General features: G+C 42.9%; 1 protein-coding gene across 1 annotated transcript in view; it reads right to left on the bottom strand.

Moving 5' to 3' along the window:
• Window positions 1-20,568, bottom strand: part of FTO (FTO alpha-ketoglutarate dependent dioxygenase) — a 326,926-nt gene that overhangs the window by 247,492 nt on the left and 58,866 nt on the right. Inside the window, exons 2-3 of the mRNA XM_061594303.1 lie at window positions 14,285-14,362; window positions 3,623-4,283 (exon numbers count right to left, since the gene is read on the bottom strand). Of these exons, the coding sequence (XP_061450287.1) occupies window positions 3,623-4,283; window positions 14,285-14,362 (739 nt within the window). The remainder of the gene's footprint in view (window positions 1-3,622; window positions 4,284-14,284; window positions 14,363-20,568) is intronic.

The raw sequence follows: 20,568 nt of genomic DNA, 5'->3' as shown, positions 1-20,568 counted from the left end.
ATAAATCCAACGCAGCTTGGTGGGCTCCTATTCTTGCAACCCTTTTTACATACATTGATGCTTCGTTGCAGATCCCTAATGATTGGAAATCAGCTATTATTATTCCTATTCATAAAAAAGGCTCATTTTCTGACCCGGCCAACTATAGGCCTATTAGCCTGCTTAACATAATCAGCAAGCTCTATGCTGCACATCTTTACAAGAAGCTTATAACCTGGATAGATCAAAATGACATCTTAGCACAAGAGCAAGCTGGTTTCCGCAGTGGTCGCTCCACAACGGATCATGCTCTTGTACTGCACCATCTTATAACTAAATACACCACCAGAAAAGGTAACGCCCTATATGTTGCGTTCATTGATCTAAAAATGGCGTTTGATTCCGTATCCAGAATAAGACTTTGGGAGAAATTAAACAATCTAGGTACTGATAAACGTCTTCTAGCATTAATAAGGGGCCTATATGAAAATACATCACTCCAAGTTAGATGTTCCAACAAGGGACATCTTTCAAACCCTATTTACACCTTTAAAGGTGTAAAACAGGGTTGCCCTTTAGCGCCCCTGTTATTTGATATTTACATTAACGATGTTGTATCCAAGCTAGCTCCTATTGTGTTGCACCCTCCAAGGTTAGCTGGAACTCCGCGCTTTCTATTATTATATGCGGACGACATAGCTTTAATGTCTAGGACTCCCATCGGCTTAAAGCGTTTACTAGCCGCATTAACATCTTTCTGTTCTTCAGAATTTTTAACCATAAATCATGCAAAAACGAAAGTTATAGTCTTCTCCAAAAAGAAAACAAAACATCTCTGGCGTATTAATGGCCAGGCAGTTGAGCAGGTAAATAATTATAAATATCTAGGCATAACTTTTCAAGCCTCGGGATCCTTTCGGCTGCAGACTGGTGTAGCCGCTTTAAATGCAAAAAGATCTATGAAGGCATTAATGACCTTTTTCTATCAGAGAGGTGGCCAATCCTTCCCATCAGTTGTTAAAATATTTATGGCGAAAATTATTCCCCAATTGCTATATGGTTCTCAAATTTTCATCTCTGAGAAATTTTCGGCTCTGGAATCTATTCAAAACACTTTTATGAGAGCTGTTTTAGCTGCTTCTACCTGTATACCTAGTTTTATTTTGAGACTAGAAACGGGATTGCAATCTGTTGAATCACGCATTTGGGCCCTTAAAATAAATGCGTGGTTAAAACTGATTTTTGAGCCAAAAGGTCTTTCCCCTTTTATTTTAGTCGATGATTTTAATTCAATATGGGAAAAGCAGATTTTAGATAAAATAGCTAATTTGGGCTTCTCTGTCCCGATAATTCTAAAAATGGGCCTTGACACAGCCCGAGTGGTCATCCGGCAACGCATCAAAGACATAGATTTCCAACACCATTTGATGCTTGTAAGAAAACATAGGTACAATCCTAGATGTTTTTCTCCCATGCCCTATCTAACGGATTTGACACTCCCTAAGTATCGAAGGGCTTTTACTCTGGTGAGGACGAATACTCTCCCCTCTGTCCTTTTAGAGGGCAAGTTTAATAAAGTCCCATACAGTGATAGAATTTGCCCTTGTGGCGAAGGTGAAACTGAAACCAATGTGCATGTTCTATTGAGATGCCCTTTTTATCGTGATCTAAGGCAACAGCTAATTTCCCCTATTTTAATTTCCTTCCCAGGTAGACCAGAATCCTTTTATGCTGATTATTTATTGGGAGATTACTCTCCACAAGTTACATATAAAGTCGCCAAATATATTGCGGCTTCTATTTCTTGTAGGAAGGTACAGGTCAAATGCTTGTAAAATCTTGATTGGATGTACTATTTCTAAATTGTATTGCATTTTATTGGTTTTTATTTTTTGTATTCTATGTATCTGGTCAATGACTGAAATAAATTATTGTTGTTGATATGGTCACTGGCTATTTGTGAATTAAGACATAATATAAACCACAGCTAGCACAAAGTACTGTAGCTTCAAAGTCTGGTCTGATATCCTGGTTTGGCATCCCATTACAAGCCATGGTTTAAGAGCTTACACAAGCAAAAAGTAAACCATAGTTTTGGTGTAACATCTGAATACAGAAATTAATTGTTAGGGTGCCCCCAGACATAAATATCCAGTCCTTGCACTGCACCAACCTTGCTCTTCCCTTCATAAGCACCACTGATGCAGGCAACAGGTGATCAGGTGAGGCCTGTTTTAAAGATTTCCCCTCCTGGGGGCAGGCTGCAGTGAGAAGCATGCTAGTGTTGACCCAGATAGCAACTGGGAAAGTTCTAACAGAGTCTGTAAGTTGTGTCTTCTGTATATTGCCTCTGAACTGAGAGGTTGTCTTCTGTGTTTACCTTTGGAGAGAGATGTACCAGAAGGGGGGGTGACTGAAGAAACTCTACATGTATTTACTCTTAAGCCTGTTGGCCCTAATGCCTTAATAAAGACTCTTAACTTGATCTAATGCATCTGAGAAGTTTCTTGCTCAACTTAACTCCAAAGTAACGTATGCTGTGTCACGCAAGAACCGGCACCATCAACAGCTAGCTCTACCCCTTTCATGATAAGGATATAACAAGAGCCTGCTGGATCAGGCCAGTGGCCCATCTAGTCCTGCACCCTGTTCTCACAGTGGCCAATCGGGTGCCCACTATGGTAAGCCCACAAGCAGGACCTGAGTGCAAGAGCACTCTCCCCTCCTGTGGTTTCCAGCAAGTGCTATTCAAAAGCATACCACCTCTGACTATGGAGGCAGAAAGTAGCCATCATAATTCTTGGTGCCCTCCACAAGTTGGAGGGAGCCTGTGTGAAGCAGGGAACCCACTCGACTCATCTAGGCTTCCTGCACATTTTAGAACCCTGATTTCCCAGAGTTTCTAAGCTTAAAAAACAAACAATCAGAACAGATATTCTGCGCCACTTTCCCCATCAACAAGGCTGCCGCGTTGGAAGGTGCGGCATCTGACAGGACCATAACAGTTCAGCATGCCTGGACAATAATCTATGCACTGTTGTGTAAACAGGGGGGAAATTTTGTACATATTGTGTATAAATAAAGGATGGTAGGGAAACCAGTACAGATCTGGAAGAAGTTGATATTTGACAAATCACCCTACGAGAGAGAGAGAGAGAGAGAGAGAGAGAGAGAGAGAGAGAGAGAGAGAGAGAAACTGTCAAACGACAGGGTTTTTTTTCTGTTTTAAATACTAATACAGCCCTGGAAATGGGTATCTGTGGGAACCTGGAGAGCAGAGCTTTAACAGGTCTTGTTTTCTTGGCTCCTGATCAGCTGGTTAATTATAGCAACTTTTCAGTACACTTAAAGTGCTCCAGATAAGAGCAGCTGTAGCAAACAGCTTAGCTCACTCGCCTTTCATTCTCCCCCTCCCTCTCATAACCAAAAAGATTGAGAGGGACAAATAAGTGTTTACAAGGTAAGGGGGCGGACACACAGTTTTGCATATGATACGGTAAACCTGCTAACATGTGGCAAACTTAGGCTTAAAGATAGGCAGGTACGGATGCCTTTTTGTGCGCCGACAGGTAGATGGAGATACAACTTTGAGGTCTAAAACTGCACTTAGAGCAAGACCCAGTTTATTATTTGCGTTACTCACCTTCACAGCTATAACTGTAGACAGCCACTGTTGACCTTTCAACTAGATTTTCATCATGATGCCAGCTCACAGCCATTTTCCCCATTCCAAAATAAGGCTCTTGTTTCAAGAACGGCATTTGTTGTGGATCCATATAATTTAATAACGACAGGTTGTAAGATGTTCTCTCTTTCAGACTGGTACAGTCATTCTTTGGGACATGAGATGGGCTTTGATCTTGTGGAGAGGACCTCATTTCTGTAATGGAAGTAGCATAATCGCGATGCCTGTCAGTGACAGGGGAATCTTCCATTTCTTTTGTTTTGGCCAAATTCTGCTCTTGCAAAGCCTGGATGGTTTCTCTATGCAAGTAGTCATTAAGTCTGATTAATGCCTTACAAGCCTTGGATATTTCAGGATGGGAATAATTTATTTCATAACCTTCCATGGGCCAGGGGACTGTAAATAACCTCGTGTTCAAATATTTGTAAGTACAACCTGGGTTTCCAATTAATATCCAAGATACTGGGGTAACAAAATCTTTCCCTTTGATCATTACAAGGTCTTGGAAAAAACAAGCATGCTTTTGCAAAGTCAAAAAAGCTTCCTGAACTTCTTCATGAACTTCTTTGGGAATCTTCTCAGCAGTTCTGAGGACAAGTTTTGTATATTTTGTCTTCCACTGAAAAGAAAAATCATGGATGTATAAATACAGAACAGATGCATCCTCGAGGTGTTAGTTATGGGCTATCCACCAAATAATTGAATAAATTCATATATAAATACAGCAAATAAAGTGATTTTTGCTTTTAAAATGCAAGAGGCTAAATGCTATTTTTCGCCCATCACACTCAAGAATACCACCCTCATTCCACCCGCCCCAGCCATTAGCTGATTTAATGGAATATTACAGAATGCTCTCAAAACATTCTGACTGTTCAGGATGAAAAGGTTACCAAACATTGATGAATACAGCAGATTCTCAGCTACAAAGTATATATCTCACAACAGGAACTAGTCCTTCCCTGCTGTTTCTGCCAGAAGTTGGTATACATTGTTGTGCTGTCTCTCAACATAGTGGGCCACATAGTCAGCATGGCTAATAGCCAGTGATACCCTTACTGCTTATGACTTCGACTAAGGCCTATGTGCACCACACAAGGCCAGGCAGCGTTGTCAAAGCTGTACTGAACCAGAGGCCATTAGACTCTTGGCCTAATGCTCTCCCAGTTTAGATACCTTGGCTCTGCCTTCAGTATATATTCCTCTCTCTCTTCTCCCTCACTTTTGCTCCCTCCTATTGCCAACGCCTCCCCCCCCCCTTTTTTTGTTATCTTAGAAAAAAGTTTTTTAAAAATAAAGGAAAAGGTGGTGGGAACACCTTAGGACTTCTCAGCTAAAAGCTAATCCTTTAAAAGCCAGCCTTCTCCAGCCTGCTGTCCTACAGAAGCTTTGGACTACAACTTCCATTATCCCTGACCATTGGCTATGTTGGCTGGAATGGATGGAAGATGTAGTCCAAAGCATCTGGACTGGGAAAGGTTGGGAAAGGCTGATCTAAACCTACCTCCTGATAAGAAGCACACAATCTCGCCCTGTTGAGATGTACCCTTTACAATGTTTGTGTCTAGTTTGCAGGCTTCCAAGAGGCATCTGGTTGGCTCTGTGGGAAGCAGGATGGTGGACCAGATGAAGCTTTGCTCTAATTCAGGAATGGAGAGCTGTCCATAAGTTGTTGGCTCCCACTAGTCATGGGCTCAAGGAGAACCACTGGCAAGGTTGGAAGAAAGGAAAGTGGGGTACAGACATTGGGAAGCACGTTGCCAGCACTGATGATGGAAATGAGGGGGTTACAGAGGAGGTGTCTCCAGAAGCCTTAAAGCCAGCTGCTGGGAACTTTCTGCAGGCAGCAAGGCCAGACACAACCGTTGAAGACATAAGCCCTAACGAACCCTTTGGAATGTCGCCAGCAGTGGAAAACAAAAGTAATTCAACAGAGGCAGAGATTGGCATGATCCCTCCCACATAGTAGCCCCCGCCTTGCAGCTCATGCTGAGAAGAGTCCTGAATTAATTGTGTCAAGTGCCCTCCCTATTTCTGTATAGAGGTAGCGCTGCTTGTATTTGCTGTTGTGACAACACGTCTGCGGTTGCTTGAAATGCCTAGTATACCTGTTCCTGTTTGAATCCTGGTTTAGGCCTAGCATGAGATGCTAGATCCCTGTTCTGATTGCTGGAATAAAGCTTTATACAGAAAAATCCCATTTCTGAGTCCTAGCTCTGCTTCTCTCATTGGGAGCAAGGACACCCATTCGCCTCAGCCAGCACGGCCAATGGTAAGGGATGATGAGAGCTGTAGTCCATTAACATCTGCAGAGCCACTGGTTTTGTCAGGATCCTGTCCAACTCAGACCCTGGAGAGACCTCCGTGGAGGATGAAGCTCGAAGCCCCATGCACCAATTGGATGGAGGAACCATCCAAAGGCATCCTGAGGAGATCCATCTCAGGGATGCTTCACCTGGGACCTAAAATACATTGTCAACTCCATCCTGAGCCCTGCCTTGATCCCCAGCCACCGAAGCAAAGGCAGAAGCAGACCTGACGGGAAGCTCAGAGTCATTAAAAGACCTACCCAGACAACTAGACACTCAAAGGTCTACCCAGAAGGAGGGAGAAAACCCAACTTCAAGCAATCACTCAGCAAATGATCAGGCAGAAGAGCAACTGGCAGTGACTCTACAAGCCAGGAGTGGGGAACTATTTTAGACTTGAGGGCCTTGTTCCCTTCTGGCTAATGTTCCAGTGGGGGAGGGGAAAACGGGCAAAAGTGGGATGCCCAACTGATGTAAATATTACCTTTCTACAGTAGGTTAGTGTCTTATACTCCCCTCTCTATCTTCCATCCAGGCCTTCTCAGAGTTCAAGGATGCATTCCGGCCAAGCAAAAGCACCCAAGGAGGTTATGAAGTAGAACCGATAAGGGGTGTGTCTGAAGAGAGGGTGTCGCCTGGAAAAAGTCCTGAGGGCCACATAGAGAGGCCTTTAGGGCCACATTTGGCCCCAGGACCGTAGGCTCCTCACCCATGCTATTAAGTCTCTTGGGCTGCAATCCAGTACATGTCTACACAGAAGTAAGCTCCACTGGGTTCAGTGGGACTCACTCCCAAGTAAGTGTGTATTGGATTGCAGTTTTAGTCTTCTCTGGACCTTTGCTGGTATAATAGCGTCCTTTTATGCTCATTAACCTCCAGCTCCTTTGCTCCAGATCTTATTTATCAATTGCATGCATATCCCACCTTTCCTCCAAGGAGAACAAGGTGGCATACAAACATGATCCTCGCCGCTCCCAATTTTATCCTCACAACAACCCTGTGAGGTAGGTTAGGCTGAGAGACATGACTGGTCCCAAGGGCATCCACAGTGAGCTTCATGGCCAAACTTCATGGCCAACACTCTAACCACTACACCACACTGGCTAGGCTCCTACTCCAGCTCTGACTCGGGGCCCAGCTCCACACCAGATGCTAATCATGGGCCAGCTTCCCACCCCTGGTCTAACCCATCAGTCCTCTCATTATGCTGTTACATTAAATGTGGGTCCCTTTGTTGAGCCACAATGTGGGTCCCATGTTTGCAAAGGTTGGAGACTACTGGAACACATGGTGGAGCTCTAGAGACCTGCACTGGGAGCAGGCCAAATTCCTGACGGCCAGCAATCCCAGCATGGGTCAGACCCATCCCACCTACCCCAAGTCTGTAAGGTCATCACGAGGAATGTAGTGGCAAATTCAGAAGTGCAGGATAGTCACAGCCACAACTCCTCCCCCCTTTTTTCCTTTTGCTGCTGGATTGAGAATGAGATCCTCGTTAATGCCTTCCCCCACAATAACAGATGTCTCTAGGAGCCAAGCAGCATGAAAGAGGAGATTTTGTTAGCTACTGAAAAGAGTCTTCTCAGTGGCTGACTCACCTCCTTTCACTCTGACTCCAATCAGTAGGAAAGGACAAGGAAGCAAGTCAGAAGACTCTTCTCAGTGGCTAACATACTCCCCTTTCATGCTGACTGGCTCATAGGACACTGGAGACACAGGGACCCTGCTCCCAAAAAGTAAGAGATCTAAGACCTCAGATGATCATCATCAAGAGCGAGCAGTTGTGTGAATCTGTCTCCAAAGAACAGGAGGAATGTCAAGAAGATTCTGTAAATATAAAGGAAAGTCTGCAACGACACTTCTGAGGGGAAAACATGACATGTTTGTTCAAAGGCCATCATATTTCACTCTCCTCTTAAAACTGGGAACTAATGTGTTCCACATTTTAATGCCAATCTAATGAGAGGCACATTACCTTTTGGCTTGTGAACTAAAGATTACATGCTTTGAAAGTATTTTATCAATATATCTTAAATCATGTCTGTGGGGTTTCTGCACTTTAAAAGTACCCTAAAAATATTGTGCTTAAAAAAAAAAAAAACTCACACATTGGTATCTCAGGAGGAGGAGAAGAAGAAAAAAAATCCAGGAAATGGAAACACATTTCCAACACATCATCTGAGAATACCGGTCGGTCTTCTTTAATTCTCCAGCCAGTCATCCGGCTATGTCCTACATAAGGAAAGCATTAAGAGATCAGAAGACCAAGAAAGGGGAAAAGAAAAAACGGGAAGGAAAAAAAAAACATGGAGCTCATACTGGACACTTTTACTGATTGAAGGAACAGAAAAAGCATGTAGTTGGTGCTGTATCTCTGACAGCTAATATTAAAGGTCACCTCACTCATCATGCAGATAAAAGCAGTCACATGACTGGACGCTTCCAAAAAGCATACAAAACATTTCATGCTTAATTTTTTAACATGTCCATTATCCCAGGACAAAATTTAACACATTCATAGCAACTTGAGGCCCTGCTGCATATTTTCAGCAATCTACAAATCATATATAGCCTGTGCTTGAAGGAGCCAAAGAGACCTCCTCGCTCAAGTGACAACAGCAAAACCGCAAACCAGCAGGGCAACCTCTGGATAAACAAGTTTGCACTTCACTTTTACATTATAAGATAGTAACGTTTCACTCAAAGGAGACATAAGTATAGGGGTTATGATTTTCTGGCTATTTAACAACAACAACAACAACAACAACAATTAAGACAGCTTTATGTAGCAGGGTGTTCACCTTTTCATCCCCTTATTTTTAGGATTAGCTTTCTACTACAATCAAAATTATAAAGGAGGGCAAAATAGATCAAATATATTTCCAAGTGCATATTCCCCTTCAAACACGCATGACCTGTACTTTTCAACTTGTTCATTAATGACCTAGAATTAGGAGTGAGCAGTGAAGTGGCCAAGTTTGCTGACGACACTAAATTGTTCAGGGTTGTTAAAACAAAAAGGGATTGCGAAGAGCTCCAAAAAGATCTCTCCAAACTGAGTGAATGGGCGGAAAAATGGCAAATGCAATTCAATATAAACAAGTGTAAAATTATGCATATTGGAGCAAAAAATCTTAATTTCACATATACGCTCATGGGGTCTGAACTGGCGGTGACCGACCAGGAGAGAGACCTCGGGGTTGTGGTGGACAGCACGATGAAAATGTCGACCCAGTGTGCGGCAGCTGTGAAAAAGGCAAATTCCATGCTAGCGATAATTAGGAAAGGTATTGAAAATTAAACAGCCGATATCATAATGCCGTTGTATAAATCTATGGTGCGGCCGCATTTGGAATACTGTGTACAGTTCTGGTCGCCTCATCTCAGAAAGAATATTATAGAGTTGGAAAAGGTTCAGAAGAGGGCAACCAGAATGATCAAGGGGATGGAGCGACTCCCTTACGAGGAAAGGTTGCAGCATTTGGGGCTTTTTAGTTTAGAGAAAAGGCGGGTCAGAGGAGACATGATAGAAGTGTATAAAATTATGCATGGCATTGAGAAAGTGGATAGAGAAAAGTTCTTCTCCCTCTCTCATAATACTAGAACTCGTGGACATTCAAAGAAGCTGAATGTTGGAAGATTCAGGACAGACAAAAGGAAGTACTTCTTTACTCAGCGCATAGTTAAACTATGGAATTTGCTCCCACAAGATGCAGTAATGGCCACCAGCTTGGATGGCTTTAAAAGAAGATTAGACAAATTCATGGAGGACAGGGCTATCAATGGCTACTAGCCATGATGGCTGTGCTGTGCCACCCTAGTCAGAGGCAGCATGCTTCTGAAAACCAGTTGCTGGAAGCCTCGGGAGGGGAGAGTGTTCTTGCACTCGGGTCCTGCTTGCGGGCTTCCCCCAGGCACCTGGTAGGCCACTGTGAGAACAGGATGCTGGACTAGATGGGCCACTGGCCTGATCCAGCAGGCTCTTCTTATGTTCTTATGTTCTTATGTTCAAAGACCCCCAAATCACTAAATCACCTTGCTAGGCTTTGAAAAGGTTTAATTGGATATATACTAATTTAGGACACACCAATGCATTCTGCATACACACACACACACAATGTATTGGTGTGTCCTTAATTAGTGCTGTATTCATATTCATTGGCCATATTTGCTTATTGCGCTAGAGTATATTTTAGTGCAACGTGAATGAGTCGGAACAAGGTGCAGCGAGCCATGGACTTGTTGGCACCACCTTCCTGAAATCTGGTTTCAAACTGGCTTTTTAAAAACATGCCATAGATTAATATTAATCACAATTTGTCAGTGTGGACAACACAATGTGGTTAAGGCCATGCAAGAGGAGGAGAGGGGAGTGTGCAAGTCCAAGGCTCACAGTAAACCTTCCTGGTTTGTTCTTGTCGTACTAAACTATGACTTAGTGAAACATATGAATGCAGCTAGTCTTTAAGAAAACTAGCCAACCTCTGTCATTTCTTTTGCTCAGACAAAACTCCTGCAATCTAGTTCTATTCCCATATTATTCATATTATTTTAGTTGCTTCAAGACATTTCATGTAGTATGCAACTAACAATTATTATTATTGCCCTCTCTCTGAGAACAACTTACAGTTAGGAACACAGCTTCATATCAGATCAGAGTATTTGTCTGTCTACGCAAGCTGGCAGTGGCTCTCCAGAGTTTCAGACAGAACTCTTTTGCACCCCCTTCTATACCAGTCTTCCCCATTCATGGTTCCCCATATGTTGGTTGACTACAACTCTAATCATCTCTGACCATTGGCTATGCCAGCTAAGGATGATGTTGGTTGCAGACCAACAGCATTAGACTGAAAGTGGGGAAGCACTGTGGTACCCGAACCTTTTTTAACTCCAGAGACTGGAAACTGAGACCTTCTGAATGCTATAACATATGCCCTAAAGTTGAGCTATAGTTGTTTTCTGGGTTACTTCTATAATGCTAAACTGGAGATAAGGCTACCTTATTAGCAGAAAAACTTGGCATGGGAAAGACTCACAGAAACAATAATACACAGGGTTATACAGGCCACATAATTCATAGTATTCCCACAACACACACACACATCTTTGTTCTGCAGTACTGAAAGGCAAGGGACTAGCACAACTCAAAAAGCCCTCTGCATATGGACTGTGGGTGATTCATTGTGCATCCCATGCCCATCCAAGTCCAAAGACGCCAAACGCAGTGCTCTACCAAATCCCAGCAGACTTGTTTCAGTTGTTTATGCCTGTTTGGACTATTGCAATATTTGTATGTGGGACTGCCTTTGATAATGATCCATAAACTTCAGACAGCAGACCTGTAGCCATACTCTGAACTAACTGGGACTAGGTGATATGAACAGATCATACCAGTTGCCATCTTCACTGGCTCCTAGTCCATTTCTGGGCTGAAATCAAGGTGCTGGTTTTGTCCTTTAAGACCCTTAAGAGCTTAAGACTAGAGTATCTGAAGGACCACCTCTCTCAGTTTGAACCTACCTGGACCTTCCGATCTTCTCCAGGTGTATCTGCCGAGTGCGCTACATTGTGTTACTATTGGACACAGAGCTCTTTCAGTGGTGGCCCCTCATATGTGGAATACTATCCCCAGAAAGACAAGCCTGGCACCTACTTCGTTATTTCAGCTCCAGATGAAGACTTTTTTTTAATTTCCTTTGGCTTTTCACCCATCTTAGCAGTTCAACTGTTTTTGCTCTCTGTCACCTGTGTTTTTATGTGTCTATTATATGTTTATTGTTGACTGTTTTATTGTTATTTTTTAAAAAAATTGTTATGTCTTCAGCCTACAAATAATTTTAATGGATAACAACAAATAAATGGAATGTAGGAAGCTGCCTTTTACTGAGTCAGATCATTGGTCCATCTAGTGTGGCATTGCCTACACCAGCCTTCCACCAGTTGCTGCCCTCCAGGTGTCCAATCAGCCCCAGCCAGCGTGGACATTGATTAGGAATGAACATAAAAATAGTCTGCTGGATCAGGCCAGTGGCTCATCTAGTTGAGCATCCTGAGCTCTCACAGTGACCAACCAGATGCCTATGGGAAGCCCACAAGCAGGACCTGTCTGCAAGAGCACTCTCCTCTCCTGCCTTTTCCAGCAACTGGTATTCAGAAGCACGGAGCCAGAGCACAGCCATTGTGGATCACTTCATCCACCATCCATTTGCTATTTCTTCTTTTAAAGCCATCCAAGTTGGCAGCCATCACTCCCTCTTGTGTGAGCAAATTCCATAATTTCATTATGCACTGTGTGAAGAAGTCACACTGTCTTTTTATCTGTCCTGAATGGGATGTTGGGAGTTTTAGTCCAAGACATCCGAAGGGCAACAGCTTGGAGAAAGCTGATCTACACTAACTGAAAACAGCTCTCTTGGTTTCAGAGGGGTCTTTTCCAGCCCAACCTGGAGATGCCAGGGATAAAAACCAGGTTCTTTTGCATGCAAAGCAGGTGCTCTACCACTGAGCTACAGCCTTTTCCTTGTGAGATATATAATGGCTGTCATGTGAAAGTTTAGTGCTTTAACTCGGAGGGATGTAAGCGTTTTAATCTAATTTTAACAAAGAAATACAAAGACGGTACGGAAACTTTCTTTCCTTCCTGTATCAGTGTGTGTGTTTGGGGGGGAGGCAGAGAGAGGGATTTTTTTTAAAAAAAAAGATGCTACTTTGTATGCATCTTTCGGCCACATGTCAATACAAGAAAGTTGACATGGCTATAATGTAGGAACTCCTGCTGTAGCTGTTCAAGCTAAGTAAGAGATTCCTTTTTATGTCTTTCATCTCACTCAATATGTTCCAACTTAGTTTGACTGAACTCACCCAAGTCTTCCCATGTGTTTCTCATTTGAACAGAGTATTGTCAAAGAGAGACTTAGCATAGTCTTCTGTTTCTTTAATAACAATCCTTCTCTATACCAGCCTGGATTATACTTGTGTGCATCATTTTCAGGCGGGATTTTCTTTTCCTACATAAGAGTCTCAGAACTGTATGGCTGGGAAGGCCAAAGGGTTATCAAGCTTCAAACCACCCTGTTCTGAAATATGTTCCTCCACCACCACCCCTCTCCCCAACACACACACAGCTATTAACCCCCATAATCCAGGCCACAGGGCATCCCAAGCAGATAACAGAAGCAAACATGACATACTGACCACAATACTTGCAGAGGTCAGCAAGTAAGGCCAAGTCAACACAACAAGCCAACTGCACAGTAAAAGCTCTTCCTTTTGGACTGTACCATTTCAGAATGGAGGTAAGGAAAAACATATGAGTGACTGCTCACGGTGAAAGGTGTTCATTTTTTTCATTCATTTTTAGAATGAGACAAAAGCACCCACAGACAACACCAAACTTGGAAGAAAAATGTGGGTGAATTTACATAGATACATCTGTCCACTTGATCTGAAATTTGGCAGGTCTGACGCACTGGAGGATAGCAGAAGGTCTGAACATTCCATACCATTTGGACTGAAAACACCAAAATTTAAAGCAGGAGAAGAATAGATATATTTTCTATTGAAAACAATGGGAAGCTTATGGGAAGTCTCCCAACCGCTTTTAAATTGCCTCTAAAATTGTGATGCTTTGTTCAAACTGTTTGAAACATGGAAGATCTGATGCCCTGGGGGAGGAATAGAATGTCTGCATGTTTCATGCCATTTGGACAGAAAATACCAAAGTTGCAGGAAGAAAAAAAGGCAGGATGGGTTTCATAGAACAACAAATAAAATATGAAAAACAAAAACAGCAGCAAATAAAAGTTAAAAAAATAACTTTATCAGAACAAAGATCAGAGGGAAACAACAACAAAAAACCCTGTTCCACTATTGCAGTGTCTGCCTGTGTGCATGTGTATTACACAGATACCCTAAAAATAGAAAACTTGAACAGGGAGAAGAGTAGTAGCCTGGACTTTGTAAATGACATGGGTCAAATGTTTTGGGCCTAACATCACTCTCCAGGAATTGAATGTGTGCACCTTAGAAGTCAACCTACACTCCCCTATAATTATACCATTTGAAAGAAGATAGCGTCATCTGCCATTACTAATCTCCTCGTTCTCTTGGTGGAAGCCCCAGTAAGCCCCAGAGTTATCTGGAACACAAGTCTGAAAAACCAACATTCCAGTTATTTCCTCAGTAATTTTCTCTTGTCCTTCTAAGCAATAAACGGAGAAATTCAAGAATAAAAAATTAAAAAGCAAGAAAATAAACAAGCTATACGGAGATGTTTCCTAATATATGGAGCATTCATCTTTTATAGTATTACCAGTTGATGGAAGCCATCATCCTTGGGCGTCAAATAGGGAAGCCAGCTCTCTCCAAGTTCATCAAGGAGCTTCTGTTTCTAAAGATGCAAAAATAAACACTTGATATTGACATGCACACACATCATAGGCCGACTATTAGAACTATTAGAACTAATGTTTAGCCGCTATATACTCCCATCCAAGTAATGAAAGAAGATAATCCTAACTTGGGTGTGGGGAACCTTTGGCCCTCCAGATGTTGCTGAACTACAACTCCCATTATTCCTGGCCATTAGCCATGCTTGCTGGAGTTGCTGGGTGTTGTAGTTCAACTGCATTTTTATTGCATCTTTCAATTCTTATATTGTATTTTACTGTATTACAATTTACATGCCGTAGAATTCAAACTGCAATGAAATAAAATGTAATATAAGAAAAGAAGCAATAAGAATACAATTGAAAGCAGAGATGAATATTTAATGCAGACATACCATGGACAACCCAAATGAAGCTGACAGGTGGACTGCAGTTTGGGAACCCCTAGTCTAGCCATTAGGGACAAGTGAGGAAACATATTGTTACTAGCAAATAAATAAATATGAAACACTTGGGAAAAAATCACCTCTTCAGTTGACAACTATAGTACTGTGCATAACCAAACTGAAGGTGAAATACAGTAGGGCCCCACTCATATGGCGGGTTATGTTCCAGACCCCTGCTGAAAAGCAAAAAACGCTGAAAAGCGGAACTCATTGAATAGAATGGTGTACGACGCCCAAAAACCGCCGTAAAAGCGGAACAAGCGCCGTATGAGTGGGGCTTTAGTCTAATTGCATCTAATTGAGACCACTGCATTATCGAAGTGCCGTAAAGCGGGGCCCTACTGTAGATACAAATCAGACCTTTCATCATTTCTGCTATGAATGGGACATTCCAGCATTAAAGCCAATAGTTGGAGGCTGATTTATTGATTTTTGTGTGTGTTGATATAGTCAGTTTTATTGAAAATAAATATATCATTAAGTTTGTTTGGTTTATCATTTGTTGACTGCAGCTTACGAGCAACACTGTTAGCAACTGTAATTGGCAGGAGCTCAGCTGGCAATGTTTGCATCTTTGCCAGTTCGCAGTTGAGCATCTTTGGCTCCTTTGCAAGTCTGTCAAAATGAAATTTGCTAAAGCCAAAAAGATGTAGTTAGTTTTCAAACCTGTGCTCTTCTGCCAGCAAACTAAAACAACAACAACAAAAGCCTGCCTCAATTAAAACATCTGCAATAGAAAAACAAATATAGCCTCCAGTCTTTAAAAAGAAGATGCATTCTAAGATCTTTCTATAGTACAAACATGTATATTTTTATACCAGTTTATCTGTCATGGCTTTTCCAGAAGAACCTGGGGATTGTAGTTTTGCAAGGGTTCTGAATATTTTCTTAGGTCTCTGCAGCCCTTTTAACAGGATGGCACAGTTTTCAGGGATCCTTAAGCAAGGGACATGACTATTGACGGTACCAACCTATGCATGTGTACTGGGAAGAAGACACTACTGTGTTCAGTGGGGCTTACTCACAGGTAAATCTGCACAGGATTGCACTCTAAATTTGTAGTGTAGATTGGTCCTTAATACGTCGTTGTTGTGCATTCAGAATACGCTTTAGAATAAGATGAAATTAGAAGCCAACTAGTATCTGCACCGTTTTTATCCGGTTTAATTCCACTGTGGTTCAAATTGTGGACAACAGTGGTGGAGCGTCTGAGGTCAGTCAGAGTTCCAAAAAGAGCAAGTCCCCCTCATCCTCCCCATTTTTCAAAACCAGCTCAGGCCAGCACAGTCAACAGATCAGTTAGTCTTTTTAGAACCACAACTTGGTAGCACTGACAAATCCATCCAACGCTTCCTTAACTTCAGCTCACTGATTCTAAGTGGACTGACAACCACAGCATTAAAATTTATAAAATAGACATGTAGCTTGATCTGGCTGAGTTTATAGTCTGCTTTGGGGACACATTATGAAACTGACATGGAGTTGATGGTGAAACCAAGCGGAATGTAACTTTAGATTAAGGTGGCAGGCAACACATTAGTGCATTTTGAGATTTCCGAGCAGCAATACTTTATATATAAAACTCTTTCTCTCTCTGTGTGTGTACACACAAACATACACACACATACGTCTCTATTTCTGTAGCTTTTATTTTTTTTAAAGTATTGCAGCTTCAAAATATGTATACTTGGAAACATGTGTGTACATGTTTAGCTTTTATTTTTAAAAAGTAGTGCAGCTTGGAAAACACACACACACTTGCAAATATATCTACATGTACATGCATGTGTGCCGAAAACGTAGATATATTAACATTATTTATGGCATTAAACACACTGAAATTATTAGTCTGGCTTTGCTAAGCTTAGAACAGAGTTTACCAAAACTTCTTGTTTTTTTAAAGGTTTATTTTCATGTTTTTACAATAAAAGGAAGCTGAGCTGCTAGAGAAAATATTTCAAACGCATGGAGTAGCAATATATATACACTGACACTTTCTTTGTCAAATGTTAAGCTCTTGGCAAAAGCACGTAGCATTAAAATGCACTCTGGAGTGGAGGTAGTATCAACTCACATTTGATTGTCAGATCTGACTAAGCGGATGCTCTCCTGCTTGATGTGCAGACAAATACACACACAGCTGGGTGGTATAACACACAGCTCTTCTCATATACCAGGAGCTGTCACACACGTGTCAAATACATCAAGTTACTTGCAAATTCCTCCAAAACAAAATGAAAAATGGGGGGATGGGAATAAAAGGGAAAGAAGAGGTAAGGCATGCAGGGTGAGGAAGGAAAGAGAGGGAAGTCAGCTTTGCCAACTGGCTGAGCTGGTGCCTGTGTATGTATAAGCTGTGTTTACAGCAACCTCAAGAGCTTATAGAAGGGGCAACTTTTTTTCCTGAGAGAGGCATAAAAAAGGCTGCGGCAGTGCAGGCATTGGGGGGCACATGAGCAATGGGCTAAGAATGGGTTTAAAATGCATCTTATGGGGGCACAAGGACTGGGGAGACAAGGAGTTACCAGTGGTGGCAGGTGCCCATTAGGACTGGGAGGGCGGAAGCCAGGGACAATGACAGGCAGATCCGACTGATTCTAGTTTTGCCCCTATCCTCCTCTATGCAGGGTTCTATAATGGCAATAGTGAAACTGAGGAGGAGGAAGCTGGCAGGGAGCACCGCCCCTTAGAATGGGGGTAAGTAAGAATGCAGAGGGCAAGCTGAGGTCAGTGGGACAATGTCCCATTCACTCTAATGGACCATCCTCCAATGATGCTACAGAACCAGTGAGGCTGTGGCATCTGGGAAGGCAAGGAACATAAGCTGGGGTGTGTGTGTGCGCACATGTGCATTTGACTAGATATTCTCTTCATTCTTTCTAACTCTATGAGATGTTCTCTGAGAATAAAGCCCATAATGGTGGCTGCAAGGAAAAGTACTTGTTCACACAATGCATAGTTACTTTCTGCAATTCGCTCCCACAAGATGCAGTGATAGACCCTGGATTAGATGACTTCAAAAGGAGCTATGGGGAAATTCATGGGCTAAATGCAGGGATGGGGAACCTGTGGCCCTCCAGATGTTGCTAGACTGCAACTCCCATCATCAAAGGCCATGCTAGATGGGGCTGATGGGAGATGAGACTCCAACAACATCTGGAAGGCCACCACTTCTCCACTGCCCTACAATGACAAGCAATGTCAATGTAGGATCTCAGGTGGGGATCTTTTCCCAGCCCTACTTGGAGATGTCAGGGATTGAACCTGGGGCCTTCTGCATGCAAAGTAGATGCTCCATAACCATCACTATTGCCCTTCCCCTCCCTTGGGAAGTTCAGCCCATGCCCCTTAACAATGAGTTTCTTCTTATGTTCTCAAGTGGTGTCCTAGGGAGAGCAACAGACAGCACTCAGGACTGGAAGGAGGGAAAGATTCCTTTGCCTGGGTGCTTAAAATAAGAGGCTCACGCCACTATGTAAATCAGGGAGGGGGAAGTTGTGGCCTTCCAGATGTTGCTGGACTCCCATCAACCCCAGCCAGCACAGCCACTGGTGAGGGATGATGGGAATTATAGCCCAGCAACATCTGGAGGGCCACAGGTTCCCCATGCCTGATGTAGATGCAAGCAGTGGATGAAAACATGCATTAATCATCACATGCTGAAGTACAGCCAACAGACATTATGTCCCAGGTGAAAGAGCAATTTCAGGCTTCCCCAGAAAAAAACTCCTACGTGGTAAGTATCTAAAAATGTGCTTGCATTGTACTCATAGACTAGAAACACTTCTGGCATCTGAATGCTTCATTCCTTTTCCTCCCAGATCCCTCCTAATTGTCAAGACTACACAACACAGACATGAAATACACCAGAATCTGTTTGCCAGCATTTGAAATGGATGAACACTCTCTTCACCTGTGTAAACAAGGCCATAATAGAAAACCGAAAAGGCTGCTGCAAGACTTGGAAGCAATGACTTGGCCTATCTCAGAATCGGCACACACGTTTCTAAGGATACATAATACAAATAAATATTTTCAGTTGCACAGAATCCTTCTTGGGGAAGGTGGCAGTGGCAGTTAATTCTCAGGGATATAAAAAGCCAGGAGGAAGCTGCCTTGTACTGTCACAGACCATTGGTTCATATACCTCCACATTATGTGAAGCAGGAGCTCAGCATATGGCAGCCAGTCTCTGGAGTTTCAGATAGGAGTCTTCCCAGGTCCAACTGGAGATGCCACGGATTGAACCCTGAGACCTTCAGTGGCACAGCATCTGCTTTACATGCAAAAGGCCCCATCTTCAGTCCCAGCGTCTACAGCTAGAGCTGGGAGAGACTTCTTGCCTAACAAATGGAGAGCCCCTGCCAGTCAGTGTAGCTAGATGGACCACTGGGTCTGACTCTGTATAAGGTAGCTTCCTATGTTTCTATACTCATGTTTGCTGATCTGCGTTTCAGGAATTCAACCGCAACTTTTTCCAACTTTGCTCACTGGGCCCTGGATATGAACTGGATCAGTATTTCATTCCCCTGGAACTGGATAGGGCCCAGCTGTTCCTCACTTGAGCTAGACTTATTTTTCCAGCACAGACTACTGCCTGAAGCAGAACACCCAGAGGCACCTGGCTAGCTAGTGTGGGAACAGAATGCTGGCCCAGAACTGATTCGGCAGGGCTTTTCTTTTGTTCTCTGTTAACATGCATAGCAACCTGCCTTAGACTAGATCAGACCATTTGCCTATCTAGCCAGTGTTGTCTGCTCTTACTGGTATCAGCTCTCCAGTACTAAGGCAGTCTTCTTAGATCCTGGCACCCTTTGGATGTTTTGAACAACAGCTCCCATCAGCCCCAACCAACACAGTTGTTTGGAGGCAGTATCTTGGCGAAGACTGGTCTGAGAAGAAAAAACTGGGCATAGAGACAGCAGCTAGGAAACACAAAGCTTCTTCCCACAGAGATTTCTCTCCCATTAGACCAGCCTTCCCCAATCTGGCACCCTCCAGATGTCTTGGACTACAAATCCCATCATCCCTGACTGCTGGGTACACTGACAGGGGCTCATGGGAGCTGTAGTCCAAATCATCTGGAGGGAACTATCTGCCTTGGTCAGAGAGATTGTCTCTGACATTGAGGTCTCTCTGACCAACACTCATCATTCCTGACCATTGGCCATGCTGGCTGGGGCTGATAGGAAGAGTCCAACAACATCTGGAGGGGCACAGACTCCACAACCCTCTCTCTAACCACATCATGCAGTCCCATAACCTAACCCCCACCTCTTGCATGAGGTCAGATGTCTCTTAACTAATCAGGACACAATAAAATCTGCATCACTTGCCAAGTAGCACTGAAGAAATGTGTTCCAGGACACAAAATGAAGGAGACGTACTTCATTCCATGGTAGTGACCTAAAACAGTTTTCAAGAGCATCTATACCTTGAATGTATTTTCTAGATTAAAGCTTAAATGAAGCATCCCCACAACCCTATATCATTAAGCACCCTTCCCTGCCTCTCTCCAATCTGCACAATCCAATCCTGCAGGTATACTGTTACCAAATCACAGTCTCCACGGTTGATTATAAGGTGAAGTGCCTCTAGATTCCTCTGAATATTAAGCAAATATTTTTAGAAGGAGACGTTGCACTCACATTTTATTTATCTTCACACCAGAGAGTTCCCAAAAGTTAACAAGCTCACATTCTGCCGTGATGGCTTCTTGGCACAGCTACCTATTACGGTAATGAACTTCATGTGTAATTTTG

Source organism: Rhineura floridana, chromosome 13 (assembly GCF_030035675.1).
Source record: "Rhineura floridana isolate rRhiFlo1 chromosome 13, rRhiFlo1.hap2, whole genome shotgun sequence".
In the NCBI taxonomy this organism is placed as follows: Eukaryota; Metazoa; Chordata; class Lepidosauria; order Squamata; family Rhineuridae; genus Rhineura; species Rhineura floridana.
The sequence above is the reverse complement of the archived record's forward strand: the minus strand, read 5'-3'. Positions and strand labels throughout refer to the sequence as shown.